The sequence below is a fragment of the Bos grunniens genome, chromosome 13 (assembly GCF_055505025.1).
Source record: "Bos grunniens cultivar Pamir isolate PY7600 chromosome 13, Bosgru_T2T1.0, whole genome shotgun sequence".
NCBI classification, from domain to species: domain Eukaryota; kingdom Metazoa; phylum Chordata; class Mammalia; order Artiodactyla; family Bovidae; genus Bos; species Bos grunniens.
Window position 1 is genome coordinate 46,421,599 of NC_141177.1, and position 21,837 is coordinate 46,443,435.

Consider the following 21,837-nt stretch of genomic DNA (forward strand, 5'->3'; position numbering starts at 1 on the left):
TTCACTTAGGCTTCTGCTGGTCCTGAAGAACCAAAAGACCTGTTGTGCAAAAACCACATGTTGCAGGATGAAATTGCCATGCTAAGACTGGAAATAGAGGCAATGAAAAACCAGAATCTGGAAAAGGAAAAGAACTATTTTGAGGACATTGAAATTGTCAAAGCAAAGAATGATGATGCTCAAAACACTATAAAACTGAATGAGGAAAGGTTAACAAAAACTATATCCCAGTATATAGACCAGCTTAATGTTCTGACAGCTGAGAATACAATGCTAAAGTCTAAGCTGGAGAACGAAAAAGAAAACAAACAAAGACTGGAAACAGAAGTGGAATCCTACCGTTCTAGACTGGCTGCTGCCTTTCACGATCATGATCAAGGTCAGACATCACAAAGAGACCTGGAGCTTGCCTTCCAGAAAGCAGAAGAAGAGTGGTTATGCTTGCAGGACAAAATGAAGTCTGATGTGGCTAACCTAAAAGATAAGAATGAGGCGCTTTCCCAGCAACTTTCTACAGCAGAAAGTAAATTCCATCAGGTAAAAATCAAGTTGCAGCACACGAGAGATAATCTTAGAGAAACGATTTTGATGTTAGAACGTGTCCAGAGAGACCTTTGCCAAGCAGAGTGTCAAAAGCAGGAAATTGAACACCTGTATCTGAATGAACAAGGAAAAGTGAATAAATACCTTGGAAAGCAGGACTCCTTAGAGGAAACATTATCTCAACTCCGGAGTGAAAACATGTTGCTCCGGCAGCAACTGGATGATGCACAAAACAAAGCCAACAGTAAGGAGAAGACAGTCATTAGCATCCAAGACCAGTATCTGCAGATCATGAGAAAACTTCAGGCTGAAAGTGAGAAACAAGGTCTGATGCTGGAGGAAAGAAACAAGGAGTTAATCCAGGAACGTAATCATTTAAAAGAGAGAATGTATCAGTACAAAAATGAAAAAGCAGAAAGAGAAGTAAGTATCCAGAAGGAGAAATAATTCTCAGACTTCCTGAAAGAAAATTCAAAGTTTTGATTTTGGCTTGATTCTGGCTAAATGTTGAATCTAGTTGAATATAAAAATACATAGGCTGTGAATCTATAGTCTCTAAACCAGCCTAAAAACACAACTTGTCTCCAGCAAATCAAAATTAGACCCAGGAAATGCTTTACTTTGAGTAGAGACATCATGTCTTATGAAATGTTAAGAGATTCGGTTCTAAATTGTTAATACAGATAGATATTAGTAATTTACTCTTTTACTATTAAGGTAATAATTTTAATCTTTATGTTACCACATGTCAGTATCGTGATGAAGCAGATAAATGAAATGCTCAAACCTAAAATGAACATTTCAAAATTAAGCTTCAGTTACATGGATTACCTTGACAGTTAATTCCAGGTTTCCCAGAGGCTATATCATATTTTGGCTTTGGTAGCGTGTCATATTTGTTGGTATAATTTTGTGTTTATTCACATCAATTTGAGTTAATATGGGAAACATTTTAGCCTTGAATCATTTATTCTTAAAGCCACTCAACTCTTTAAATGCATCTACTTACCATTAAAACATAATTTGGGACTCAAGTGGTGAGCTTTAGCAAAATTCTTCTTGATTTAATCTTCCCACTGCTATTTATGATTTACTTTTGGAGAAGGCAATGGCACTCCACTCCAGTACTCTTGCCTGGAAAATCCCATGGGCAGAGGAGCCTAGTCCATGAGGTCGCTACAAGTTGGACACAACTGAGCGACTTCACTTTCACTTTTCACTTTCATGCACTGGAGAAGGAAATGGCAACCCACTCCAGTGTTCTTGCCTGGAGAATCCCAGGGACGGGGGAGCCTGGTGGGGTGCCGTCTATGGGGTCGCACAGAGTCGGACATGACTGAAGCGACTTAGCAGCAGCAGCAGCAGTAGAATATTTTTACAACAATTTGCTCATAATTCTCATTTTCAGTATCAATTAATATCATTTAGATACAAGCTTGTCCACTAAAAATGAAGGGTGTCAGGATTCATGATCAGCAGGAATGGAGTGAGTCAGGGAGAGGATTGTAGGGCCTGCGGTCTGGAGACAGGTAGAAGAGGCCACTTTAATGAGGCTCCTTGAAGGCCGTGGGCGCAACCTCATCTTTTAAATTTTATTTTTCTGTTATATTGGAGTATAGTTGCTTTACAATTTTGTGTTAGTTTCAGATGTACAGGAAATTGATTCAGTTATCCTTATACATATACCCATTCTTTTTCAGTGCCTTTTCCCATGTAGGTGACTACAGAATATTGAGTAGAGTTCACCATGCTCTACAGTAGGTCCTTATGGTTAGCCAAGGGCAAAGGTGGGGAGGAGGGATAAATTAGGAGTTTGGGATTAACATAGACATACTACTAGACAGAAAATAGATAAGCCACAAGGGAATGGCCTCATTTTTCTGCTGAGCTAGGAATCTGTTGGAAAGATCTGAGCACTGGTTGGAATATGTGAAGATCTCTGAAGGTAATAGAAGCCTCTAATAAAGAAAGAGGGAAAATGTTCCACAGAGTGGAATTTTCCACCACTTGTCCCACATTCAAATCTATTTCTCTCTGGTTGTGAGGTGGTGAAGCTCTGCAGATCTAGTGGGAGGAGCAGGGCGTGGACAGCGGGTGTGCATCTTTTGTCTGAATAACTTAATATCAGAAAGGCCAGAAGGTGGCCCCTTCCATGTCTGTAACCAAATTCAGTGAGGAGGGAGAAGAAGGTGGTGATAGTTTTCAAAGTACGTATGTTGGAGTTATCTATTCTTAACATAACAGAATAGTAAAGTGATTTGTTAAACTCAGTGACAGAGTGTCTTATTAGGCAGTTGTGAGACAACTTCAACAAGAACTGGCTGAAAAAGATGCCCTGAAAAAGAAGTCTATGTCAGAGGCTTCACTGGAGAGCATGTCTAATTGTGCTAAATTAGAAGCTGAGACACAGGATTTAAAGAACAACATACATCAACCCACAAGTCAGGTATGTATGAAATTGAACGTGTCAACAGTTAATATGTAGGATGAAGTGTTTTAGGATGCTCATTTTCATGGTCAGCTTTCTTTTGTATTTTTGTTACAAGTAATTTACTATAAGTTTCTTATCTTTATAATGCACTCATTTCTTAACCTCTGACTTTCATTCTGCCATTTGCATTATATATATTTTTTCTTATATTATTTGCCCTTAGGAAAGTTGAGAATTGCGCCTCACTGTTCACACAAGTTGAGAGACTTTTTTCTCTTTGAAACAATACTTTTTTTTAGTGATAGCTGTATTACATAAGGAGGCTAGCCAGATAAAATCAAAGGATAATGTTTAATGGAAGATTCCAGAAAATTATCATTTCTCATCTTTCTTTTTATGACTGGCTGTAGAGTTCTGTATTTATTTATTTCATGGATTTCAGAATAACTTGTGCAGAAAGGGTATTATAAAAACCAGATGAAATATAGGCATTGCCTTCTTTCCTTTTCATTTTAAGTATATTGCAAAAGCATGGAGGTACTCAGATGATGTATAGTACATACATCCAAACTAGAGAATTAAGAAGATTATCTAGATCCTACCATTGGATTTTTTTAAAGCTATTGAGATATAATTCACATATCATAGAATTCACCCACTCAACATGTGTAGTTCAGTATCTCTTAGTCTAGAGATGTGTCACATGTGACCACAGTCAATTTTAGAGCCTTTCCATCACCCCGCAAAAGAAACCCTGCATCCCTTAGCCACCACCCGTGGCCTTCCATCCCTCAGCCCCAGGCAACCCCTAGTCTAATATCTGTCTCTGTAGACATGCCTATTCTGGGTATTTTATATAAATGGGATCATACAATATGTGCTTCTTTGGGATTAGCTTTTCTCATCTGACGTCATGTTTTCGAGGTTCATCTGTGTGATTGCACGTATCAGTTCTTCTGTTAGTTGGTTGTCAATCAGTCAATAGTATTTGACTAAGCCATGTATCCATCATCAGTTGGTGGAGCTTTGGGTTGTTTCCACTTTGGGGCAATTAATGATGCTGCTGTGAACACTGATTTACACATTTCTGTGTGGACATGTTTTTGTTTCCCTGTGGTTGAATTTTTATCCTCAGAGGTAACTGGCTGATTTCAGCTTTCTTGGCCCTTGCTCAGGCTATCCTTTCTGTCTTTACAGTTTCTTTTCCTTTTGACTAGGCCTCCATTATTTGAGACCTGGTGCCCAGTCTCTCCTCCTTCATGGGGCTTTCCTGAATGTCCACCTCTCATGGAGCCTTTTCACTTTAGCCATTGTTATCTAGTCTCTGAGGAAGAGTTTAGCCCCTAATTTTACACTGTTGCCATTTTTTTCCATGAGGGGGAATCTTATCTAAGAATATATTGGTATTACAGGGAATATTTTTAGATATGCACAGCACTTGTCTTGCATAAAAGGACAGTAACAAAGGATTACAAGAATGAGGCTTTTTTTTGTTGTTGCTGTTCAGAAAAATGTATGGATCATCTCTGTAAACTGTTAGGAGATGGGATTTCTTCATCTTTGCAAATCATTTCTCTTTGGACTGCAATTCAAATTAGCAAACGTCTTTGTAGTTCAGGAAAAGGCTTATGGGATTAGACTCTGTATTTATAAGATTTATTAATTAGAGTCTTATTCTCACAGATTTCTTTTGAGAGGCATTTATTAACTTAGCCCTAGATAACTCAATATAGTATCCCTTAAACTACTTTAAAACCCTGGGACATTAAGATGAGGGAAGGATTAAGAGACGTTCTACCAAGAGGGGACTTGTAGTCATTTTATGGAAGAAAGATAGAAAAATATTATTGTAGAACAATAAAAGAGTATAAAATCAAGTGCAAATGTTGTTTGACAAAGATGACAGTGAAGAATATATTTTGTGAATCTTGGTGGTGTGAACATCTTTCTTGATTCTCTGAGTAATCCCTGGTCCTACATTCTACAATACACATACCATCCTTTTAATTTGATCCTGGGTTTGAATTAGGCTGTGCTTAATCCACATTCCTCATTACCAAATGGTCTCATTTTCTTCTTGAAGACTGATGATTTTCCAGTAGAGCTGGAAACTGCATCTTCAAAATGTCTGCACGTGGATGCAGAAAAATCAAGTATTTCAACAGGAGTTATTATCTATGGAATGAATGCAAAAGAAATGTGAAAAAACTAGAGAGAAGAAAAAGAAGTTGGAGCAAGATGTAGTGACCCTCAAAAGTCATATAGAAATGAATATGATAGAACGCAGTCAAGTAGAGCAGTATCAACAGGCTACTGAAGAAAGAGCAAGACAGAATCTTATAGAGAAATGAAAAGAAGTCAACCTATTTTTGTAGGTTAATTTGTTGATCTGTCATGTGCTTGAAATCATTTTCACTGTCTATTACATTTCAGACATATACAACTTGCGTGTTTCCTCTACCTCCCTTAGAGCAGTATGTTTTGTAGATTTCTGGAATGGGGGGGCACTTGTTTTCCCTTTAAATATTTCAGTTTTCCCCACAGTTTTCACTAAATTGTCCTATCAGAATGATTCTCACTTGAGAATCCTCTTACTTATAAGACCAGTTGGTATAAAATAAGACCATTATGAAGAAAAGAAAATATCGTGGTTTAGAACTGATGCCATCCTCTTGAATTATTCTTGTCTCATTCAATTTTTAAAATTTTAAGTTGATCCTCTTATTCTTTGAATTATCAGATTATATAAGTACTACTATAACAGTCATTCCACTTTAATTTTATAATTCAGATTTAACTCACTTCACATTGATGATAATTGTTTTAAACTTCTGCTCTTTTTGTTTTCACCTTTGTAATCACTCTCTGAATTACTGACTCAAAACTAAAGGAAACAAATATAATTTTCCTGGTTATAATTATTTTTAAAATGTTATCTATTTCAACTTGCCTTAGATACAAGCAAGATCTCAACAGATGGAACTCAGAATTAAAGACTTAGAATCTGAACTCTCTAAGATGAAAACTTTGCAAGAAGATTCTAATAAAGACGAGTTGGAAAAATATAAGCATCTCTACCTAGTAAAACTTGAAGTTAGAAAGTCATTGAAAGATAAACTAGACAAGTAAGTCAAAACACAGAATCACAGAAAATAAATTTACTTCATTAATTTGTCTCTAAAGCCTAATATTTTTATAGAGCACAGTTCCTGAGATTACTAGGAAGTGAAAGCTAAGTGGATAGTCACTGCTAAGGGGGCGCCCTTAGACAAACTATTAGTACTGTATCAAGTTTTTCCACACTATGTAGAGGCATGCTTGTGAAAAGGGGGGAAATTAACACAGGGGTGAAAGGCAGGATAATTCACAAAGTGGCTAGAAATAATATAGTGACCTGGCCGAGGGAGTGTGTGGAGAATGGAAAGGGCAGATCCCACCTCCAGAGCCTAGTCCAGCTTTCTCCACTATCTGAAAGCAGAGCATTCCTAGGATGCCTTTCATAAGCCAAAACAGCATAAAGCAAAGAAGCAGGTACCCAAGGACACATTCTGCTAGTCGATGCTAAAATATGCTTTCAAGTGCTTCCTTTCACCACCCTTGTATATACATTTCACTCATGACCTTGGAGAAATTAAGCATTTGGCTCTGAGGTATCATCTAGAGCCACAATCTCAAGGGGAGGATGAGAAAGTCAGTGGGTGAGAAAGTCAGTGGGTCATATGCTAGTCGAATATGCCCAAGTGAAGTACAGGTGATCCCAGACAAGGTTCAAGGCTATGGCGACTTGATGCTGAGATGTGGGGTATGGCTCCCAGGGAAGGAGCACGGTGGGGCCGGTTTCCCTGCTTGGGGAGCGCGATGCCTCTCGCTCTAAAACATACACTACTGTTTAGAATTTTGGCTTTTTAAATGAGACCAAAATTTGTCTTCAGGTTTTTTTTTTTTTGGACCATCAGGAACAGGTGCTGACATAGGCCCATAGTAGAAGTGAAGTAACGTAAAGTGAACTTTGGGAAAGCAGAGGATACTTGTAATTATTCCTGGGGCTGTTTTAGCTCTTTTCAGTCTCACCCACTGACTTTCTCATCCTCCTCTTGAGATTGTGGCTCTAGATGATACCTCAAAGCCAAATGCTTAATTTCTCTGAGGTCATGAGTGAAACGTATATACAAGGGTGGTGAAAGGAAACACTTGAAAGGAACTTTGTGGGATGGTGTGTTTCTTCATCCCTGAACTGTTTCCTGGAGGCAGGTGTGTCCCAGAGGGCAGCAGGTGTCACTGTGAGGCCACCTCCCTTTCTCTCTGATGCCCTTTCTCTCCTCTCCCAACTGTAGCTTGTTACTTGTGGAGCCCTAGATACATGTGTACTTCTTTAGAACAAGGTTACAACTGTCATTGTTTACAGTAGGTCTGCTCTGTCTTTTCGGTGTTCAAATAGTTCAATAGGAATTCCATTTACTCTGTGGCAACTTTAAAAAATGTCAATAATTTAGAGAAACATGAACGAAATTGGTGTTTTCCATCTTCCCCAGGACTGATGAGAGGCTGACAGAGATCAGCACTGAACTTGAGGTGGAGAAACAGAACAGATCTATACACAGCACTCTCAGCACAAGGCCAGTCCTGGAGTCCTCTCCTGTTGGAAACTTTAATCCTGCTTCAGGGTTCAACACAAATGTTATTTCAAGAGCAAACAGAGGGTTTTCTACCTCAATTCCATGCCGTTCAAATGACGGTATAGAGACTTACTTGACCAAGGTTAGTTCTATTCTATTTTTTTCATTGGGTTTCAGATTTCTGATATGAATGATCCTTGTTTTTAATTTGGTGAACTTCTGCATTGTTTTTTGACTTATGCACACTAAGTAAAACCATACTTAACTATGATAATCAAGGAGACATTTAATGATTTGTTTTTGTCCTAGATCTCTCATTTTTAAGAGATATTTATTAAAATCTTAAATTTCTTGAAAAGCTGCATTTAAATTCAACTTTAGAAATGAAATCTTATTGTCTAGTAACCAAAAGTATACTTTCAGCTGTTTGATTTACTTTCTAAATTATTTCACTTTGGCAGTGGTTCATAATCATTTCCAGGCTCTGCTGCACCCACTGCAGTTTTTCTACCCCTAAGCATAAGTGAATGACTGGCATCTAAACACTAACCACATATGGATGCTTTTATTTGAAGGAATCCTAGATAAATCCTTTTTATGAATTAAACAAACTTGTAATACCTAATCAAAGATTAATTTCTGGTTTTAGGTTAACATTTTTTGTTATTTTCTTATACAAGAGTACATCTTTAACTGCTATTTTACTTACAGAATTTTGATTTAAATTTCTAAAAAAACCTTGCTAAGCAGTTTTAGAATGTTTCTAAGTTGCTCACTTTTGTTCTCTGTTTGTTTTGTCTCTGTTTTGACATCACCTGAATGAATGATGACTGAGATAGCAATGATGGGGAGTCTTTAAACTGCAACTAGTTTTCATTGTATAGTCATTATTATTAAAATATCCATTTCAGTCAGTGCACATGGGTTTATGGTTTTGATGGTGTTTTCATGATGTTGATGATGCAGAGAAAAATAGCCTTTGTTAAATGCAGTCTCAACCTGTTTTCTCATTTGGCTTCTTGCCATCATAGAAGAGCAGTCTAAGGTTTCTTTGAAAGCACTGCAGCTACGTTGGGTCTTAGTACTTGAGAGCCATGAACCTGGAGGATGTGCTTTAGCTGTGCAGTCACAGCGGGCCTCCAAACATTTCATCCCAAGTCAGACACTTCCCCACGTAGGCCTAAGAGGAGGAAGCAAATGCTTGACCCCTCCCAGGGGAAGGCTGCCTACTGTAGACCCAAGTTCACGATGCTGTGGAAACATACACCTTTTCAAAGAAGAGATTCAGAACCAAGCAAGCACTTCGTAGTGCCTTCTCCCAGACTCACCTGTTAGGTAAATCTCCTCGCTTCTCATAAGGAGGGTAGGAGTATAAGTCCTCCCCTTGAAACTTCAGGCTGAGGAAATAAAGTTCAACTGCAATTTCTGATCAGATTTAGATTATAAATGAGATTATATGCATACTTTTTGTATATATCAACTGATGATGAGAGCTTGGATAGAGAACTATGCTAAACAGTAAAGAGAGATCTGTTGTGTATTTTAAATTTTGTCCTCAATAACCCAAAATGTGGATAATTCACCGTTGACTCATTTTAGCAAGCCAGGTTTTATCTAGAGGGAATGAACAAACATCCTTTTAAGGTTGAATCTCTTCAGTTTTGGCCTGCTTGATCAACTAAAGATTCCTTCAAGTTCCCTGTCCTGTGTCTAAAAAATATTTATGCTTTCTAAATTAACTATATCAATTGCTACAAATAGGAATTTGATATTGATTTTATTCTTGTTCATGCATTTAAAACACATTTACTTAGAAAGTCATGTCACGCCACAAGCATTATTGAACTATATAGCATGGTTTTACATATTCATTTATCTATGTTATAGTTTAAAATCTATGTGTTTTTTCCTTAATCTGAGGAAGTAGCTGGTATAGAACTCTGGACTCAGTAAGAAGGACATTGCCTTTGTTACTTCTTTTGTAGAATTAGGAACTTTGACTAAATCAATGACTCTTATACCTTAAAAAAAGGTTTTTTGTTTTTTGTTTTTTTTCCAAAGAAAACAACCTTTCTTTGGAAAAAAAAAAAAACTTCTGCGTGGAACCGTGTTATATAAAACAGAGCCAAGTATAGAGCCTTTTAGCTAAAGAGTGGCCAGAGGCACTGCCGCTGTGACTTCTCTGTTCCTCAACCCTGCAGTAACCCCTGTGGGACCTTCCCGTTCTAAGGGGACATAGTTCGGAAACTAACACTTAAAAGAGAATCCTTCTCCCTAAACATGTTCAGAATTGAAACTTGCTGGTACATTGTTTCTTGTGTGTAATTTTCTCACCTTTCTGTCTTTTCATTAAATGGAGAAGTGTAAAGAAAATCGCAGATGTGTTCTCCTTATTAGCATTTGACTTAGATTCCTCCCTTTGAACACGATCCTCACCTAGAAATCAAAGGTCTCAGAAGTACATATTTAGGGCAGGAGCTGTTGGGGGAGAAGATAGTAATCTTGTGGGTCATTCCTAGGATTATGGGTCATTCCCTAATTCTCTGAAATTATGTGTACTAGAGACTGATATTTATTGTACTTTTTATCAGATTAATCTAAATAGGATTCCATATATATGGTTCTGTTATCTATAAGCAGAATAAGTAGAAATTCATTTTCTTTTATTTATGTGATTTTTTTTCTACTGAAGTAATCTTGAAGTTAGGTCTGGTCTCTAAAAGTATTATTTAAAAGTCGCATTTAGTAAGTTTTATGTCACTCCTATGATAATATCTCTTGTTTATCTTAAACATAAATAATATTTGACTTATTTCAGATGCAGCAGGAGTTGGACAGGAGTATAACTAGAGAAATAAGAAAAGGTATGTTGCCAAAATGTATGAATTAAATTTAGACATTGATTTCTGAAATACTCTGTAAGAAGTAAATGGGATCTCTTTCCACTGTTTGGATAACAGATGCCATGTTAAGTATTTTTTCTTATACATAGCTAATGAAAAATGTGAAAGTATGAGTGGTCATAGTGAAAAATATCCTTCTTCCTCATTTATTCATCATGTTCCATAGCTTGAAAAACAATCTCTGAAGGTCTGTGTATTTCTTTTTATTTCTGGTTATATCCTTCCTCTACTTCCTCCATCCCTGTGGAACTATCTACCTACACCTGACACTATTCTCAGAAAACGTGGAGTTCATCAACTTCTCAAGTGTTGGTAGTGGTTAAGGCTAAGAAACCCAGACTCAAGCAGTCACGTTTGTGTAGCTGTCATTTGGTGGGTGACTTTAAAATTTCTCTGTCACTGACTTTGTCACCAGTTTATCTTTTATTCTCAGGAAAAGCTCCAAACACCCACATCAATTTGGGTCCCGCCAAAGAAGTTGGCCTTATCTCTCTACCACCCTACTCTGCCCCTCAGCTCTGCATCTAACCAGCCAGACTGTGTAGGATCCCACAGGTGCGCTTCCTCATCTCTAGTCTTTGTATGTGCTTCTCCCCTCTCTATCTCTTGTACTTTTTCCTGTCCTTCAGGTAGCTACATATATACCAGTTCAGTTCAGTCGCTCAGTCATGTCCGACTCTTTGCGACCCCACGAATTGCAGCACACCAGGCCTCCCTGTCCATCACCAACTCCTGGAGTTCACTCAGACTCACGTCCATAGAGCCAGTGATGCCATCCAGCCATCTCATCCTCTGTTGTCCCCTTCTCCTCCTGCCCCCAATCCCTCCCAGAATCAGAGTCTTTTCCAATGAGTCAACTCTTCCCATGAGGTGGCCAAAGTACTGGAGTTTCAGCTTTAGCATCATTCCTTCCAAAGAAATCCCAGGGCTGATCTCCTTCAGAATGGACTGGTTGGATCTCCTTGCAGTCCAAGGGACTCTCAAGAGTCTTCTCCAACACCACAGTTCAAAAGCATCAATTCTTCGGCACTCAGCCTTCTTCACAGTCCAACTCTCACATCCATACATGACCACAGGAAAAACCATAGCCTGACTAGACGGACCTTTGTTCGCAAAGTAATGTCTCTGCTTTTCAACATATATATCACTTCCACCAAAAAGCTGGCAGTATTGACACAAAGCTGGCTGTCCCTTCTGAGTGTTCCTTGTGCCATCTTTTATAGCTGTCTTTGTATTTATGACTCTGTAAGGAAATTGCCCATTTGTCTATTTTTCCAGTTTGCATTTCATTTTTCAGGGTGGACTGGGTCACCTTCATCTTATAATTCCAGTGCTTGTCACTATGCACACCTTTGCACATAGTTACTTAGTAAATGAATGAAGGATGAGAAAACCAGAAACTCTGATACTGAGTCACACGTGCGACCATGAGCAGATTATAAAATTGTAATCTTGTATTTTATGTGGTGCCATCTATAGATATATTTCATTCTTCGAAACACTAGGAAAGGTCTCAGGCTTTTGGCAGTTTTTTTGGTTTTTGTTTTTACTAATGCTTAGTTAACTCAAGTATTTTAGGTAAAGCATATAATTCTTTCCTTTTCTTTCCAGTTGATGCTGAATTTGCATCTGATGCCTTTATAGTGTCTCATGTATCTGCAGATGGGTCAAATGTGTATGATGACCAAATTTTGAAAACAAAAGCACAGTATACACAGATTTTGAAGGAAAAATATATGATTTAGAATGATAAATCATAAAAGTTTCTCTACTGGACTGTTTCCATGACATTTCATTGTTTTCCATTAAAGATGATGAGAAAATCTTTATTAAAGGAAAGTATTTTTGTATTACATCTGTATGATGAAAATTTATATAGCATTTTAAGTGATGTTTCTCTGCATCTAACTTACTTTTAAGCATATTTAAAAACCAGTACTGTTGAGTTTTCCATATTCTAAGCAATAGTGTAGTCATTCAATCATGTCTGACTGTTTGCGACCCCATGAACTGTAGCCCACCAGGCTCCTCTGTCCATGGAATTCTCCAGGCAGGAATACTGGAGCAGGGAGCCATTCCCTCTCCAGGAGGATTTTCCAGACCCTGGGATCAAACTCGGGTCATGTGCATTGAAGGTGGATTCTTTACCATTTGAGCCACCAGGAACACCCTTTACAAACTCAGACTGAGCCTTAATACCTGCTGTTTAAACAGCACCCAAAAAGCCAGACTTGTCATTAATATTTAGTGGTGTTGATTGATAGCTTTTTTGTATGTTCCACTTTTTATCACTATATATAGACCCAAAGATTTAGATACTGATATTATGGCTACCATCAATGTTTTGATGTATTACAATTGTTAATAGAAGCATAAAGCTTACTATATGTAACTTTAAACACAGATTCACAGGTCCTTCCTCATGGAGAAATAAGGTTTGCCTGAGTTTTTGCCTTTTAAATGAATGAACTTTAAAAATGTTTTTATTTTTAATTAGAGAATAATTACTTTACAATATTGTGATGGTTTCTGCCATACACTGACTTGAATCGGCCATAGGTATGCATATGTCCCCTCCCTCTTGAACCTCCCTCCCACCTCCCTCCCCTTTCCACCCCTCTAGGTTGTCACAAAGCACCAGCTTTGAGTTCCCTGCATCATACAGCAAATTCCAAAAAGACACACGTACCCTAGTGTTCATTGCAGCGCTATTTACAATAGCTAGGACATGGAAGTAACCTAGATGACCATCAACAGATGAATAGATAAAGAAGCTGTGTATTATTCAACTATAAAAAGGAATGCATTTTTGAGTCAGTTTTAATTGACTTTTGATTTACTTTTGGAGACAGTATTAAAATTAGAGAAAGTTCCTCATGGATAAATAAGATTTGCCCAAGACGTTTCACCTTTTCTTTACCTATCTACCTATCTATCTATTTTTGCTTTGCTTTTTGGAAAAAGTCTTGGAAAAAGACTTTTTATTTTGGAAAAAGCACCAGACAAACAAACATTTTCACAAAACTCCCTTATCTCCCATATATCCATCTGAGGTACCATTTATCTTTCCTAAATGTTATTTGTTCTCTCATAAGTATCCCTCCTCACCCAAGTCACCTGTTTTTTACAAGATGCCTTATTCTCCTACTCCCTGTCATTTATTAAGTAGTATATCAACTACCAGTAATTGCAGTAATGCTGAAGAAGCTGAAGTTGAACAGTTCTATAAAGACCTACAGGACCTTCTAGATAATTCTAGGTAATTTGGATGTTAATACAAACACCCAAAAAAGATATCCTTTGCAGTATAGGGGACTGGAATGCAAAAGTAGAAAGTTACGAGATGCCTGGAGTAACAGGCAAATTTGGCCTTGGAGTACAAAATGAAGCAGGGCAAAGGCTAACAGAGTTTAGCCAAGAGAACGCAGTGGTCATAGCAAACACCCTCTTCCAACAACACAAGAGAAGACTCTACACATGGACATCACCAGATGGTCACTACCAAAATCAGATTGATTACATTTTTTGCAGCCATTCAGGTATGATCAAAATCAAATACCTTATGATTATACAGTAGAAGTGTCAAATAGATATAAGGGATTAGATCTGATAGACAGAGTGCCTGAAGATTATGAATGGAGGTTTGTGACATTGTACAGCCCCCAAAAAAAGAAATGCAAAAAGGCAAAATGGTTGTCTGAGGAGGCCTTACGAATAGCTGAGAAAAGACAAGAAGCTAAAGGCAAAGGAGAAAAGGAAAGATACACCTATTTGAATGCAGAGTTCCAAAGAATAGCAAGGAGAGATAAGAAAACCTTCCTTAGTGATCAATGCAAAGAAATAGAGGAAAACAATAGAATGGGAAAGACTAGAGACGTCTCAAGAAAATTAGAGATATAAAAGGAACATCTCATACAAAAATGAGCACAATAAAGGACAGAAATGGTATGGACCTAAGAGAAGCAGAAGATACTAAGAAGAGGTGGCAAGAACACACAGGAGAACTATACAAAAAAGATCTTCATGACCCAGATAAGTGTAATGGTGTGATCACTCACCTAGAGCCAGACATCCTGGATGCGAAGTCAAATGGGCCTTAGGAAGCATCACTATGAACAAAGCTAGTGGAGGTGATGGAATTGCAGTTGAGCTATTTCAAATCCTAACAGATGATTCTGTGAAAGTGCTGCACTCAATATACCAGCAAATTTGGACAACTCGGCAGTAGCCACAGGACTGGAAAAGGTCAGTTTTCATTCCAACCCCAGTGAAAGGCAATGCCAAAGAATGTTCAAACTACTGCACAATTGCATTCATCTCACACACTAGCAAGTAATGCTCAAAATTCTCCAAGCCAGGCTTCAACAGTACTTGAACCATGAACTTCCAGATATTCAAGCTGGATTTAGAAAAGGCAGAGGAACCAGAGATCAAATTGCCAACATCCACTGGATTATCGAAAAAGCAAGCAGGTTCCAGAAATACATCTACTTCTGCTTTATTGCCTACGCCAAAGCCTTTGACTGTGGGAATCACAACAAACTGTGGAAAAATCCTAAAGACATGGGAATACCAGACCACCTGACCTACCTCCTAAAAATCTGTATGCAGGTCAAGAAGCAACAGTTAGAACTGGATGTGGAACAACAGACTGCTTCCAAATCGGGAAAGGAGTATATCAAGGCTGTATATTGTCACCTTGCTAATTTAACTTATATACAGAGTACATCATGTGAAATGCCAGGCTGGATGAAGCACAAGCTGGAATCAAGATTGCCAGGAGAAATATCAATAATCTCAGGTATGCAGATGACACCACCCTTATGGCAGAAAATGAAGAAAAACTAAAGAGCCTCTTGATGAAAGTGAAAGAGGAGAGTGACAATATTGGCTTAAAACTCAACATTCAGAAAACTAAAATCACAACATCCGGTCCCATAACTTCATGGCAAATAAATGGGGAGACAATGGAAATAGTAAGAGACTTTATCTTTTGGGGCTCCCAAATCTCTGTAGATGTTGACTGCAGCCATAAAATTAAAAGATGCTTACTCCTTGGAAGAAAAGCTAGACCAACCTAGATATCATATTAAAAAGCAGAGAGATTACTTTGCCAACAAAGGGCCATCTAGTCAAAGCTATGGTTTTTCCAGTAGTCACGTATGGGTGTGAGAGTTGGACTATAAAGAAAGCTGAGCGCTGAAGAATTGAAGCTTTTGAACTGTGGTGTTGGAGACAACTCTTGAGAGTCCGTTGGACTACAAGGAGATCCAACCAGTCAATCCTAAAGGAAATCATCCCTGAATATTCATTGGCACGACTGATGCTGAAACTCTAATACTTTGGACACTTGATGCGAAGAGCCTACTTACTGGAAAAGACCCTGATGCTTCGAAAGACTGAGGGACAGAGGAGAAGGGGACGACAGAGGATGAGATGGTTGGATGGCATCACTGACTCAATGAACATGAATTTGAGTAAGCTCCAGGAGTTGGTGATGGACAGGGTGGCCTGGCATGCTGCAGCCCATGGGGTCACAAAGAGTCTGACAGGATTGAGCGACTGAACTGAGCTGACTGATATCAACTCCCAGTTGTAGTCACCCCTTCCAGTCACATTTCTTTGTGAACCTCTGCATGTTATTGTTATTGTTACCTTGCTCAGTCATGTCCAACTCTTTGCGACCCCCATGGATTGCAACACACCCTGCTTCCCTGTCCTTCACCATGTCCTGGAGTTTGCTCAAACTCACAGCCATCGAGTTGAAGATGCTGTCTAACCATCTCATCCTCTTCACCCCCTTCTCCTCTGTCCTTCAGTCTTTCGCAGCATCAGGGTCTTTTCCAGTAAGTAGGCTCTTTGCATCAAGTGTCCAAAGTATTAGAGCTTCAGCATCAGTCGTGCCAATGAATATTCAGGGTTGATTTCTTTTAAGATTCACTGGTTCGTTCTCATTGCTGTCCAAGGGACTCTCAAGAGTCTTCTCCAGCACCACAGTATGAAAACATCAATTCTTCAGCACTCAGTCTAGTTTATAGTCCAGCTCTCACATATGTACATGACTCCTGGAAAGCCTGAATATTTTGGAGAGTAATCTCTTGTCAGTTGCATCATTTGGAAATATTGTCCCCCTTTCTGTTGTCTTCTGTCTTGTTTATGATATCTTGTGCAAAAGCCTTTAAGTTTAATGAGGTCCCATTTGCTTATTTTTGTTTTTATATTCATTAAGAGGTGGTTCAAAAAAGATATTGCTGTGATTTGTGGCAGAGAGTGTTCTGCCTATGTTCTTTTCCTCCAAGAAGTTTATAGTGTCTGTTCTTACATTTAAGTCTTTAATCCATTTGGAGTTTATATTTTGCGGATGGTGTTATGGAGTGTTCTGATTTCATTCTTATACATGTAGCTGTCCAGCTTTCTCTGCTCAGCTTATTAAGGAGGCTGTCTTTTCTCCATTGCATCATCTTGCCTCCTTTGTCCTAGATTAATTGACCATAAGTGTGTGGGTTTCTTTCTGAACTTTCTATCCTGTTCTATTGAACTATGCCATATATTTTGGGTTTTGTGTCAGTACCAGTGTTTTGATTACTGTAGCTTGTAGTATAGTCTGAATTCAGGGAGCATGATTCTGTCAGTTCCTGCTTTTCTTTCTCAAGATTGCTTTGGCTCTTCAGGGTGTTTTGTATTTCCATACACACTGTAAAATTTTTTGTTCTAGGTCTGTGAAAAACACCATTGGTAATTTAATAGAAATTGCATCGAATCTGTAGATTGCTTTAGGTAGTATAGTTATTTTGACTGCAGGAAACAGTTTATTCAGAGTGGTTCTAGGAATGTGGTGGCCACCTTGATGTTCATTAAATCAGATCTAATTTTCCCAGCTTGTGGCTTTTTGTGTCCTGCAGAAGGCGCCAAATGACTGGCCATACCTCTGATGCACGGGCTCATCTTTGGAAAATATGAAATGTAATTATAAAAGGCCAGCATCTTAAATAAAGCATTCAATGGTCTGTCTGCAACCCTTTCTTTTGCTTCATTTTAGCGTGACATGGGTCAAAATGAGAAGCAGACAGGAAAATGTTTGCCTCGCCTGGCATGTGGTAATATTGTGAAATATGAAAATGTAAGTCAAACACAGAGACAAAGTCAAACAGCTCCTAAACACAGAGCTGGTGTGAGGATAGGAGTGTGTACTTTGTCTTCTGAGAAACATTATACAGCAAAGAACGGAAGTTATGAAACATACTTCAAAATAAAAAGGTAAAGAGAAAATATTGTACAAAAACCTATAAAAATAATAAAAAGTTGGAGATGAAAGAGAGAGGGGAACTCAAGGGAGCATGAGACCAGGGAACGTGGACTCTGACATGGGACCTCTAGGAAGTAAGATCCTATTCTTCTATTTCTTGCAGTTCTAATAATAATTGAATTTCAGATGAATATCATACAAGCAGAGGACAAGAAAAAATACACCAAGTCATCTGAAACCAATTCAATAGAATTCTTTATTTCAAGGGACTCTATATAATTTTTATATATTTTACATATATCTTACATACTGCATTTTATATATTATATGTCTGTATATATAAATGACAATGTCAGGTGGTAAGTTTTGAATTTTCAGTGATACCAAAGAGAGTGTTGCAGGAATTTAGGAGGAAGTTGGGTGAATGTGCACTAGTGTGGTCAGGAGAGGACAACTCTAGGAGGGCCTGGGACATGGCTTGGGCCCTGATTGATGGGCAGTGAACCGAATATTTGGAGAAGGCAATGGCAACCCACTCCAGTACTCTTGCCTGGAAAATCCCAAGGACAGAGGAGCCTGGTAGGCTGCAGTCCATGGGGTTGCAAAGAATTGGACACGGCTGAAGCGACTTGACTTCAGAAGAGTTGGACATGACTGAGAGACTTCACTTTCACTTTTCACTTTCATCATTGGAGAAGGAAATGGCAACCCACTCCGGTGTTCTTGCCTGGAGAATCCCAGGGACGGCGGAGCCTGGTGGGCTGCCGTCTATGGGGTCGCAAAGAATCGGACACGACTGAAGCGACTTAGCAGCAGCAGCAGCAGCAGAACCGGATATTTGAGATGAATGAACAGAATTTGCTTCCTATGACAGTTGTTGAACAAGAACATTATGAACATCCATAAACCTACACTAAAGACGGCAGAGTGGCAAAGCATGGCCAGGGATTAAAAGAAGAATCTTGCTAACTACCTTCAGAGGAGTTATAAAGGATGAGAAGCCAGAAGTTTCTGATTCAGCAACATATCTCCTTGTTTTTTCAGTGTTCTGGTGCTAATTGTACCTTTTTTTTTTTTAACTTTACATTTTTATAAAAAATTTAATAGGTTGGTAAATGATAGGAAAGCTTGACATATTTATTGTGTATATATACATATATGTATATAGTACCAAGTATATACTCTGCTTTTCACAGATCCATATTTACATCGTCCAGCTGCTTTAAAAAGTTAAAATTACGGTGATAAGACACATGAAGGGTGTAGACAATTAGCATCTTCAGAGAATCAGGACTATTTGAAACCAAAGGAGGAACATTAGTCTAATTAAAAGTTACTTCTTATTTAATAAAAAGAGCTGTATTCCTCAAGACTTACACTTAGACATATTATTATTTTTAGCTATATTTTGCGTATCTCATTACATGAAAGAAATTTTAATCTAGCTACTTTGTTTTCCTCACCCCACTCTCCTTCCCCAGCCCTTCTACAAAGCATTAAAGATAAAATATTTAAGCCGAATTTGTCTAGGAGTTTTCACTGAGCATGTAGAGTATCCTGCTCATGGCCTCGCTGTGTGGTGTTTATTTCCTGGCCCTTCACTGGCACGTTTCCCTGAACCTTAACATCTAGAACTCATGACCTGACGTGCTGAGAGCTCTCCCCCGTCACCTGTAACCAAACCATTTGATTTCTGCTCTTCTTGTCTTCCCATCAATGGGAGTTTGGGAGGGTAATTTCCCAGGAAACCTCCAGTGGTTTTAGGATCAAAAACTAATTTTAATGCCTTATCTTGTTTCTTCCAGCTGTTTTGATTTCTGTTCTCCTTGGTTTGCAGAGGCTTATAAAAATGCATCGGTTGCTTTGCAGCTTCACAGGTGAGAACACAGGCTTCCCAAGGGCCACGCCAGTTCCAGTTGAGGCTGGACCAGTCATTCATGTGGTTGGCCTCTGGCTCTCACCAGCACTCTTGTTCTGGGTAGAGTGAAGGCGGTGTGCAGAATGAAGGTACAGGCAGACGCGCTTCACGGTTCCTGTGTTCCAAGAACAGAGATGCTCCACCAGCTTGCTCTCCAGCCTTCTTTCCCAGCAGATATGACTGATTTGTTTGAGTTCTGAGCTGCAGTCAGAGTGGAGAATCTGACTGGATCTCCATGCAAACCAAAATGTTCAGCACTGGTGCATCGCATATTGACTGATTTCTAACTTGAAGTCCTGGGGTCTTCCTGGTGGAAAGGCTAGCAGGGACTTGTTCTTGTGTACTGTCAGTGGTGTCTTAGATCATATGCCTGCGATGTTCCAAAATGTGACTCAAGTCAGGGAACCCGGCCCTCTTTCCAGGTAGTGAACAGCTTCGGGGACATCTCTCCCTAGAGGTGGTACTTGAACTGTGTTTTCTCATCTTCATCATGATAATGTAGCCAACTCTTTGTGCTTGGCAATGAAAAGATGGACAATTCAAACCAGATGATTACAATCCACATGGCTCTGGGTGTAATAAAAAGCAGTCATTTGATGAGACACAGTCTCTTTCTCACATACACATACCACTCATGTATGTTTGGATTTTAATTGTACTCTGCCTCTAATCATAGTCCTTCTTGACTTGGCCCACATCATCATGGACCACGGGGCCCAGAAAGACAGATAGGGAGGCACCACACTGACCATCCACTGGTGGTTATTTGAGAGCTGATCATAAGGCTTCAAGTTCATGGCTGCAGTGGGTGTTGCCCCCACATCAGTAGCACAGACACCTTCCTGTTGTAGCCAAACGTCCATCTAAAAATGGATAATGTGAGTAGGAAGGCTGGGGCAGAGACTAACACTGCCCTAGCAGGTAACAGTCCATGAAAACCAACCAATCTCAGGTCCCCTGAAGACTAGAGAGGCCTGTAGTTGTCATGAACAGGTCAGGCCACATATGAACTCACAGGAGACTCAGTTTGGAGCTCTGGGGACCAGAGCAGCAGACTTAAAGTCTCTTTCTATACAACTGTGTATTCTTTGGGAGAAAAGATTGGGGTGGGGGAGCAAACTGGTTTCAAAAATTCTGTGATAAAGAAAGTGAAACAGCTTTCTTTAGATTTTAATATTCTGGTTTGATTGCAAATCTCTAAGAGGGAGAAATAAAAAGGAGCTTTTCCTAAATGTTTTTCAAGTGGGTAACCTTACAATTGGGCCCCCACATGCTTAGTGCTATGTGAATGCTTGTTAAGGTTACATCAGTATATGGATTAAAAAGAAATTGAAGATCCCCAGCCTGCCTGTGCCGACTTTCCAGAGGTTGCTTTGCCAAGGGCTGAGAGGTGGTGAGCGGTCCCAGTGGGGTGGAGGGTCTCGCTTTCTACAAAGACCTCTCCATAAAGGTGAGACCTGCCTCTCTCCCTCTGCTTACTGTGATGAGTTTCTCCAGGGCCCACAGATTTCTCAGGTGCCAGACAGAGTGCTGTTTTTGAGAAAATGAATGAGTCTATTCATTTAGTATTAAATCTTTTTGCAACTCAGATGATTTCTAATACTTTGCTTTCATGAAAATTGATGGACAGCCTAATTGAGCCTCAGAAATTAGATCATTAAAAATCATGTTGATGATAAATCACCCTATTAGAGGAAGCTCAGTAACGGACATTGCTATGATAGAGTTCCTTTCATTTTCATGTTCATTTTTATGAAAAAGATTTCATAGTGTGTACAATAACTGTAACAACAATAAATGTAAAATGAAAATAATGTTGGTGAGGATTGAAATCTATTTTAGGAAATAGATGCATCTTAATTTAGTAAGTCTAATAAAAAGTGGTTCACATTCTGTTGAAGGCTGGCTTGGAGAATTTTGAGCATTACTTTGCCAGCGTGTGAGATGAGTGCAATTGTGTGGTAGTTTGAGCATTCTTTGGCATTGCCTTTCTTTGGGATTGGAAAGAAAACTGACCTTTTCCAGTCCTGAGTTTTCCAAATTTGCTGGCACATTGAGTGTAGCACTTTCACAGCATCATCTTTAGGATTTGAAAGAGCTCAACTGGAACTCCATCAACTCCATTAGCTTTGGTCGTAATGAGGCTTCCTAAGGCCCACTTGACTTCACACTCCAGGAGG

At 39.0% G+C, this 21,837-nt stretch overlaps 1 protein-coding gene across 14 annotated transcripts in view; it reads left to right on the top strand.

Annotated features, from left to right (window-relative positions):
- Nucleotides 1-21,471, top strand: part of LOC147360921 (ankyrin repeat domain-containing protein 26-like) — a 61,466-nt gene extending 39,995 nt beyond the window's left edge. For 8 of the 14 annotated variants that reach the window (XM_086333840.1, XM_086333842.1, XM_086333849.1 and 5 more), the window contains 6 exons: nucleotides 10-966; nucleotides 2,834-2,989; nucleotides 5,930-6,099; nucleotides 7,507-7,732; nucleotides 10,409-10,454; nucleotides 19,545-21,471. In XM_086333840.1, the coding sequence (XP_086189966.1) occupies nucleotides 10-966; nucleotides 2,834-2,989; nucleotides 5,930-6,099; nucleotides 7,507-7,732; nucleotides 10,409-10,454; nucleotides 19,545-19,726 (1,737 nt within the window). In that variant the 3' untranslated portion in view covers nucleotides 19,727-21,471. Of the gene's footprint in view, nucleotides 1-9; nucleotides 967-2,833; nucleotides 2,990-5,929; nucleotides 6,100-7,506; nucleotides 7,733-10,408; nucleotides 10,455-10,926; nucleotides 11,057-12,104; nucleotides 12,347-19,544 lie in introns of those variants that run through there. The other 6 variants (XM_086333843.1, XM_086333854.1, XM_086333841.1 and 3 more) reach the window with 4 other exon arrangements.
- The last annotated feature ends 366 nt before the right edge of the window (nucleotides 21,472-21,837 follow it).